This window comes from Pezoporus occidentalis, unplaced genomic scaffold (assembly GCF_034315485.1).
Source record: "Pezoporus occidentalis ecotype Australia unplaced genomic scaffold, CSIRO_AGI_Poc_V1 ctg124, whole genome shotgun sequence".
Classification (NCBI taxonomy): Eukaryota; Metazoa; Chordata; class Aves; order Psittaciformes; family Psittacidae; genus Pezoporus; species Pezoporus occidentalis.
In genome coordinates, this window is record NW_026913038.1 from 3,715,291 (window position 1) to 3,724,069 (window position 8,779).

The 8,779-nt window shown below is 59.1% G+C and overlaps 1 protein-coding gene across 14 annotated transcripts in view; it reads left to right on the forward strand.

Annotated features, from left to right (window-relative positions):
- The window catches only part of ABLIM3 (actin binding LIM protein family member 3), a 50,435-nt gene extending 42,135 nt beyond the window's left edge, over positions 1–8,300 (forward strand). For 3 of the 14 annotated variants that reach the window (XM_062607686.1, XM_062607687.1, XM_062607685.1), the window contains exons 11-22: positions 658–687; positions 938–1,067; positions 1,938–2,036; positions 3,309–3,359; positions 4,631–4,765; positions 5,005–5,069; positions 5,252–5,399; positions 5,978–6,007; positions 6,423–6,481; positions 6,981–7,049; positions 7,694–7,774; positions 8,112–8,300. In XM_062607686.1, coding sequence (XP_062463670.1) covers positions 658–687; positions 938–1,067; positions 1,938–2,036; positions 3,309–3,359; positions 4,631–4,765; positions 5,005–5,069; positions 5,252–5,399; positions 5,978–6,007; positions 6,423–6,481; positions 6,981–7,049; positions 7,694–7,774; positions 8,112–8,243 — 1,029 coding nt within the window. In that variant the 3' untranslated portion in view covers positions 8,244–8,300. Of the gene's footprint in view, positions 1–657; positions 688–937; positions 1,068–1,937; positions 2,037–3,308; positions 3,360–4,630; positions 4,766–5,004; positions 5,070–5,251; positions 5,400–5,977; positions 6,008–6,422; positions 6,482–6,980; positions 7,050–7,143; positions 7,378–7,693; positions 7,775–8,111 lie in introns of those variants that run through there. The other 11 variants (XM_062607690.1, XM_062607695.1, XM_062607688.1 and 8 more) reach the window with 10 other exon arrangements.
- Positions 8,301–8,779: the final 479 nt, after the last annotated feature.

An 8,779-nucleotide genomic window follows, 5' to 3' on the forward strand; every position in this document is an offset into this window, starting at 1 on the left:
CTGCCCGGAGCCTGGCCACTCAGCCCCAGCACAGTGTCTCTGGAACATGCAGGGCTGCCCCTGTTGGATGCTGGTCCCACAGCCACGGGAAAGGGGCTTGGTCAGTGTGTTTTGTAAGCATGTGATGATGGTGCTCAAGCAGCACATGGCACGGGACTGCCCTGCCCCACTGCCCCAGTGGATGATTTCAGCAAGCCTGTGGAAGAAGAGGTTCTGAGCAGCTCAGAGATGGGGACCTGAGGTGGACCTGGAAGAGGACTTTGCAATGGCCCGCACCAGCATCTCTTGCATCTCCATCCCAAGGCTTCTTACAAGTCTGTTTTCCACCAATGATGGTGCAGGCAGTATGGCCATGGCCCCCTGTAGAGCACCGTGGGGCCAGCAACCACCTTTTCCCCTTACAGCCACTCCACCAAGGTCTCTGAGCAGGGATGCAGGCTGCTGACCCGGGAGGTTCCATCCTCTCACCAGCTCCCCTCCTGGCCAGGGGCTCCATACCCATGTGCTGCCACAGTTCAGCTCCAGCTGTGCCACCAGCTGGCCTCACTACCTACAATGGGGCTGTAACATGGGACCCCAGTCTGTCACTGCTCCCTTTAACCATGTGCTGTCTCTCTCTTTCTCTCCCTGCCTCTCTTTGCCTCCTGCTGCCTCCAGTCTCTGGGAACCCTCTCCCCGTACTCACAGGTAATGGCCCAGCAGGCGCTTTGGGGTCTGTCATCTGCTGCCACTACAGGGTGTCCCTGTGCCCAGGGGCCACTGGGCTCTGCTGAACATGCCCCTGCCCGGGTGGAGATGGGGGGACCAGGCCCAGCAGGGTCCTGTCCTTTGGACCCCCAGGAGAGCAGTGTGCAAGCCCTCCCTGGCAGAGGACCTGCCTCATCCCTCATCCCGCCAGCTCTGATCCTGCTCTCTCCATACGTTTTCCGGTCCCTAGGACATCTATGAGAGCTTTGACACACGACAGAGGCGAGCCTCCAGCCCTGGCTACATTGACTCTCCCACCTACAGCCGTCAGGGCATGTCCCCAACCATCCCGAGGTCCCCACACCATTTCTACCGCTCAGGTGAGGATTTCAGCTGCAGCCCAAGGCTAAGCTGAGCTCAGACCCCAAATGGAGTCGGAATCACCAAACTGGCCCCTGCTTATCCCAGGGGACCTTGGAAGTCTCTCCTGGCAAGCAGGCAGGAGGCCTGGGGGTTCTGTGGGGGGCTGACAGAAACACGAGCTGTGGGGCAGTGACCAGTTCTGCTGTGTGCATCCACTGCCTCCCCTGACTCATGTGAGCCATGAGAAGAGGCCAGAGGGGCTTTGTCCTGGCTCAGATCTGAGCTGGAGCCTATGGAGGATGGCAGGGTGGTAAGCCCAAGGTCCAGTGAAGACCCCTTGAATGGCTTGTTGTCTCTGGGAGAGGTGTGCATGAAAGCGCTTATGCCCAGTCAGTGCTGTAAGGGGGGGGTCCTTACACACATACATGCACATGTACACATGTGTGTGCATGCCCTGGAGCACGTCGGGGGGAAGCAGAGCGTGTCTGTGCCATGTCTCCTGCCCTTCGGAGCCAGGGAGGAGCCACTGGGAAAATCCGAGGTCAGTAAGTCCAGAGGTCCTGCATAACCTGCGCTGCGCTGCCAAGGGCCTGTCACTGTTTGCCTCTGCAGCACGCTCGGCTTTCCTCTGCCAGCAGCGGGGCAGCCCTGCACAGCACCTGCACAGCACCTGCACATAGGGTTTCCTCTGCGTCCCGCTGCCTCCAGAGATGTGGGAAATCTCCTCTGCTCCATCACCCCCCATCCTGGACCACAGCCTGGCACACGTCCACGTCACCACATGGGTCACCCCCTGCTCCTCTAACACTGCTGCATTTAACACCCGTTTTCTTCTGCCTCTTCTCTCTCTCGGTCACTTATGGCTGCTTCTGCTCGGCACCGCATAGGCACCGAGAGCGGGCGCAGCTCCCCCTACTATAGCCAGTTAGATGTGAGGTCCTCCACTCCAACCTCATACCAAGCGCCCAAGCATTTCCACATCCCAGGTAGGCTCTGGGGTGCCCTAGCCCTGGGGAAGCGCCGTGTTTGTGGCATGCCAGCATGTGCCGTCCCTGCTGTGTCGCATGCGTAGCTCCGCCGCCTGCCTAGAGCCAGCCGGCAGCAGGATCTACCCCTGGTAGAGGCCATCCATAAACAGGACCTGCAGCTTGAACCCTCCTTCCTCCCCATCACCACCCGGATGTCCCAGAGCCACCCGGAATCTGCTTGATCCTTTCAGTGTCTCTCTTATCCCTTTTCCTTTTATCTTCCTCCACTCCCTACACGGAGATGAGTCCCTTGCAGAGAGCCTGCCCCTTCCCCTGCCTCCCTCCCAGGATCACAAGCCGAAGCGTGTCTCTGGAGGCCTTTCCGCACCCCTCCGCTACAGATGACTATTTTATACTCCCCATAGGGCCCGCTGCTCCCTCCCCCCAGAGTCTTCTGGGCTTGCCAGATGCCTGCTCCCCTTCTGCAGGGATTGCAGGGGGACACCAGGTAAGGGCCACCACCCGCTCCCACAGAGCCCACGGGGATGGGGACGGAGGGGCAGGGAGGGAAGCAGGCAGCTGCCCATCCATCCTTCAGCATGCGCAGGGAGGGCAGAGCCCCGCAACACCCTGCTCAGCTGGAGCACCTCCTGCTGCCCGTGTCCTCCGTGATGTAGAGCTGATGACCTGGGACAGCACCATGAGGACACCCAGAGGATCCCCACCATGGTCCCCTGCTCCCACCCCACCCCTGGCAGGGTTCGGTCCCGCTGCCGGTCGGTGGTTTATGGATGGCCCCGTCCCTGCTCCGCTGCCTGTCCCCTGCGCAGGGGCTGTAGCTCTCAGCGCCAGGCTCCAGTTGCTTTCCCTCCCGGCTCGCTCTTTTCTCTCTCTGCTGTGGAAAGAGGCTTTGGCTGATGTGGTTTTGCCCCAGGCAGCTCGCAGGCCGTTGTTCCCGGCGCTGGCACCCTGAGGAGCTGCAGCAGCAGCTGGTGGCTCCTGGCTGTGCCGCTCCCGGGGCTGGTGGTGCATGCTGATGCCGGGGTGTTCACTGCATGTCCTCGTGCGCACCGTGTTTGAGGGCAGCCCCGGGACCTCGCTCCTGCAGCCTGCCGGGCACTGGCCTGGTGCTGGGCTCCCATGGGATGCGTGGAGCCAGAGGTGGTAGTGTGATGGAAACATGGCGTGGGTAGCACCTCCTGCAGGACCTGTGTCCTGTCAGCACTTGGGGTGCCCACACTGACGTCCCCTTTTCCCTTCTTTCCTTCTTTCTTCCCTTTCCTCTACCAGCTGCCGGCGAAAGCAACATCTACCGGAAGCCCCCCATCTATAAGCGGCACGGTACGTATGGTCTGCATGCTGTGCACTGGCCTTAGGACATGGGCAGGGTACCAGCACAAGGCTTGGTCTGGCTCAGTGGCATTTAGGGGCAGGGTAGGACATGGGCAGGGTACCAGCACAAGGCTTGGTCTGGCTCAGTGGCATTTAGGGGCAGGGTAGGACATGGGAGCAGGCATCACGGTGTGAGATGCTGGGGTGCTGACCAGGTGAGCTGGTGCTCTCACTTCCCCTCCAGGCAGCAGTTGCAGGGCTCTGTGAGAGAAAAAGTCAGCTTTGGACTGCATCCTTGTTGGGAGAGATGGAGGCAAAGGCTGTCAGTGGCACTGGGGTCAGGGATAGCTGTGGGAGGGGGAATGGGGCTGTGGAGGGGTGGCAGAGGGCGCCTTGCTCCCAGGAGCATCACTTGCTGATGCCAGGAGCCAGAGCAGCCTCAGGAAGAGGATGAAGGTAATTTGCAGTTTGACATGGAGAACTGGAGAAAAATCACAGCTTGTCCTGGATGGATGCTCCATGGTGAAAAGGGCCTGGGGTTGTAGAGGCATGGGGAAGAGGCATGGGGTGGTTGGTGCCTTGGCAGGGCTAGGTTGCACTGTCCCTGCTTGCTTTGGTGTGTAGAGGGACAGCGGCTCCCCCCAGGCAGTAACTTCTGTGTCTGCTCTTCTCTCCCTGGGCTCTCCTTTCCCTCCTGCCCAACTCCCACTGCCCTGCTGCTGCCTGCACCCGCTGCTGTAAGTAGCTGCCATTGGCAGGGTCCCCTGTGCCTGCATGGGGTGGTGGGATAGTGCTGCCACATTGCCTGGCCTTGGTGCTCTTTCCACTTCCCTGCTGCCTTCCCTGGCAGTAACCCACTGAGAGCCCTTTCCCTGTTGCACTGAGTCTTCTCCCATCCCCTCCTGCCTGCGTGGTTATAACCCCCTCCTCGGTGATGGGACAGTCATGGGGAGGCTGGTGGCACTGGCGGTACAGTGGCTGGTGTGGACACTATGCAGGAGCCAGAGCTTGCTGTGGTGCTGTGAGCTATGAACCATTCAGGTCTGTTCCCAGCCACATCAGCAACAGCCCCTCTGCTTGTCACCATCCCCACTGTCTGCCTCTGCACCCTTGTCTCCCCGAGGCGTCAGCACTTAGAACGTGGATTATCCATGTGCTGTTTGGTAGCCACTGGGGAGAGGGGAGGGAAGAGGATTTGCCTTCATCCCAGGATGGATCTTTGCAAGTCCTGCGAGCAGGACTCAGGGTCCTCATTGCAGCTCTGCCTGCTCCTATTGCAGACAACCCCCCTGCAGCCACAAAAAGCAAAACCAGCGAAGACATCGCACAGTCATCCAAGTACAGCCCTGCCTACTCCCCGGACCCGTACTACCACTCCGAGTCAGAGTACTGGTCCTTCCAAAGCTCCCCCAAAGGTAACAGCCTCTCACTGACCGAGGGGAAAGCAAAATCCATTCCTGCCCCATTCTCTGGGGGGGAGCCACCCCCAAGTTGGGTCTGGACCTGAAGATGGGGTTGGGCCATGATACGTGCCAAAGTGATGCCAAAATCCTAGCCCTTGGGACTCGATTGTCCCCACACAGCTGGGAACTGCCTGCTCCCTACCTGCCTCCACCTTCATCCCCGTCTGACCCCTTCATTTGTCTCCTTGCAGCTCCCCGAGCCCGAAGGTTCTCATCTGGAGGGGAGGAGGATGGGTACGACCGGGGCATGCACAAGGTGAGCAATGCCCTGGCAGGGGAGAGCCAGCAGCAAGCTGCCCCCATGGCAGTGGACTCTGGGGAGGAGACCCAGCCCAGTTCCACCACCCAGGAAGGGGCCACCACCATCCCTGCTTCCCTCGGCCATCCCCAACATGGGGTCTGACGGGGGGTGCGAAGCAGCCTTTCCCCCCTGCCCAGATCCAGAGCGGCATCGGCCGGCTGATCCTGAGGGAGGAGATGAAGGCTCGGTCCAACTCCTATGCAGACCCCTGGACACCCCCTCGCAGCTCGGCCAGCAGCAGAGAAGCCCTGCACACAGTTGGCTATGAGGGCTCCCTCAACGGCTGTAAGGACCCTGTCTGTCTGTCTGTCCATCCCACCCAGCAGAGCCCCTGTGGGAGGGAAGAGCAGGGGATGGGGAAGGGGTGGTGGGAGATGTGCTGAGTACCAGAGGTAGACCTGGGAGTCTCTTTTCCTCTCTGCAGGGCTCCATCCATTCTCTGTGCCCCGGCCAGGATGGGGCAGTGGCCGAGGGGTGTTTGCAGTCTGTCTAGCAGCCTAGCGAAGTGCCTCATGGGGTGGTTGGTGGTCCCTTGGGAATCCCACAGCACAGGCATGCTGGGCTTGCCCTGACCTATTTTGGGCTCACTCCTTATGACTGGCTTCAGGGCTGCCATCCTTGCTTGCCCTGCTCTCATTGCTCAGCACCCAGGGCACCCAGCCCTCAAGCTCCAGGGATGGTGCTGGGGAGCCTGACAGCACAGCTCACTCCATGCTGTTCTTCCTCATGGTGCATCATGGAGCTGGGGTTGTCAGAGATGCTCAGGGACCACCAAGCAGGACCCATAGGGCTGGCAGCCAGGCAGCTCTGCATGGCATGGGGTGCCCTTTCATCCCTGACACCCGGCTCTGCTCTCTTTGCAGCTCCCCGGATGCACTACCTGGCTGACAGTGGTGAGTGTGAGCCTGCAGCCCTCCACTGCTGGTCCCCTGGGGTGATGGGGTCCAGGGCCTAGGCTCTGGGATGCTGGGACCAGAGAGGGAAGAAGGGGAGAGAAGGAGGCCTTGAAAGGCCAGGGTAGAGCTGAACCAGTGCAGTGCTGGTGACAGAGAAACTGAACGAGATTGTGTTGCACTGAAGGGGGAGGCAGGAGGGCTGCCATGGGAAAGGGATTTTGGAGAGAGGAATGTCTGCACAGGAGGAAGCTAGGCTGGAAATGAGTTGGAGCTGGAAGGAGATGGAGCTAGGTGAATGTGGAGCTGGGTAGTGACATGGGAGCACAGGGGTAGGGTGGCCCAGAGAGTGCTCTCCCAGGGTGCAGGGCTCATCCCTGCATTTTCCCTTATGCACCTTGGTGGCTTGTTGCAGATCCCCTCATTTCTAAGTCGGCCTCCCTCCCTGCCTACAGGAGGAATGGGCTGCACCGGGTAAGTGCCTCCTGCTGCATCCTGCTGCTGCCGCACATCTCTGCGCCCTTCATCATTCTCCCCAGGTTCCTCAAAGACTCTGGTGTGCCCTTCTGGGTGTCCTGCTGCCCCCTTCTCTGCTCCCCTACTGTCACTGCTGGTCTGTGCCAGTCCAAATTGACCCTTACTGTGGACCAAAGTGCCCTGTCCAGGCAAGAAGGACAGAGGTGCCTGTCCTGAACCTCCTGCAGGGCACATTCAGAGGGTCGCTGGTGTTACTTCCCAGTGCAAGAGCTTTGCTTTGTACCCTGGGGCACTGATTGCTGGGGTTGGTCCTGCCTCATTGTGACCTGGGCTTGTCACTTCACCTTCTCTTGCCTCAGTTTCCCCACTGCCAGGGGTGGAGAGGGTCCTGCTTTGGGGTGGGTGGGTGCCTTTCCCCCTGGGGACATGGGAGGTGTTGTGCTGAGCATCTAGAGGGGACCCCTCTTATTCCTCCCTCCCTGCATCCGTCCTGCAGCCTCCCAGTGCCGAGCTTTTCCACTACGACAGCACGAATGCCGTCAACTGGGGGATGCGAGGTAAGGCCGTGGGCCAGGGGACCCTGTAGGCACAGAGCCAGATGCCTGGCAGCAGAGGGGCCAGCGTGGCTCATGTCTCTTGTCTTTTCTCTCTCCCCACAGAGTACAAGGTAAGATGCTGCTGCTCCAAGGAGTGGCTGCCAGCTGGAGGTGCGAGTACCAGAGCCCCAGAGATGTGTCCGTGTGTCCTCAGGCCCTTTAGGAGCAAGCTTTGCCCTCTGCTCCCCATGCCCTACCTTCATCACCCTCCATTCCCCACCTGACAGCCCTGTCCTGGAACTATGGGGCTCAGACCACAGTCCTTCCCCTCCTGCCAGGGTCCCAAGCACTTGGCTGAGCAGATGGGGACTTGTCCCCAAGCACTTGTCTCCTTGATGGGGAACAGAGAAGGGTGGTAGTGCTGGTGGTTCCTCCACTCATGCTCATCCCTGGATCACTCCTGGTTTCACGGTGAACAGGAAATTCCAGAGCCACCACAGTGATTCAGTGTGGATCAGGGTCACCATGAGAGCAAGACCCCGGTTGCCTTGTCCTGTCCAAGCCACCCAAACCCTGCTGAACATGGCAGGAGGAAGCTTTATCCTGGTGGCTTCCACAGCCTCATTTCCAGGTATGCCCCAGTATGTCCCATGGTCTTCCTGTCCCTGTGCAGATATACCCCTATGAGCTGCTCTTGGTGAAGACGAGGGGAAGGAACCAGCTGCCCAAAGATGTGGACAGGACTCGGTTAGAGGTGAGAAGAGCCTTTTCCATTCGGGATAATTTCCTCAGGGCTCAGAGGGACCCCATCCCTTGGGGTGTCCCCTTAGCCCCAGCAAGCAGTGTGAGGCTGTGAGGGGCTCATGAATGTGTGAGGAGCATCTCCATGGCACACTCATGATGGTGCTGCTGCTCTACTGGCCAGGCAGAGCTGTTCCCCATGCCCACAGCATCAGTGCATTTAGCAGGTGGGAACTGGGTGCTCTCCCAAGTGGGCACTGCTGGGGGCTGCAGCACCCCATTGCACACAGCAGGGCAGGGGATGCCATCGGACCCCCAGGTGGTGGCTCTGGTCCCCATTCCTGGCCCAGCATCCCATCTCTCCCCAGCGGCACCTCTCCCAAGAGGAGTTCTACCAGATCTTCGGCATGACCATCGCCGAGTTCGACCGCCTGGCACTGTGGAAGAGGAATGAGCTGAAGAAGCAGGCCCGGCTGTTTTAAATGCAGTGCACTATAAATATATACATACCTATAAATATATACATAGAAAGATCTCTATCCTGCAGCTCTGTATGATTCTCGGTGCTGTACGTGGCAGAGGCGCCCTCTGCACCCCTGAGAGTGAATTGGAGTCTCGCAGATCATTTTATGCTCTTGGTTTTCTTTCCCAACCCTGTTACTGTGTCCATTCTTGGGTTCTGCCAGGGGCTGAAGCCACAGGGCCTGGAAGCACTTGGTGTCTGTCACTGCTGAGGTGGGGATGGCAATGCTGCACTGGTGATTGCTCCTGTCTGCTTTAGGGCAGCAGCAAATGAACCGATTTTATTTATAATGATTTTACTCCTATAACCTGTGTCTCCCTAAATGAAGCTCAACCGTTTGTGGATATGAGAAACTTCCATCTCCAGCAGCAGTTTCAGTGATAAAGCCTGGAGGCCATTATTAATAATAACACAATGGTGGGAGTCTTTTCATTTTCAAAGCATTTTAAGGACAGTGTTGCCCATAACTACCTGCATGGCAAAGATGGGGAAACT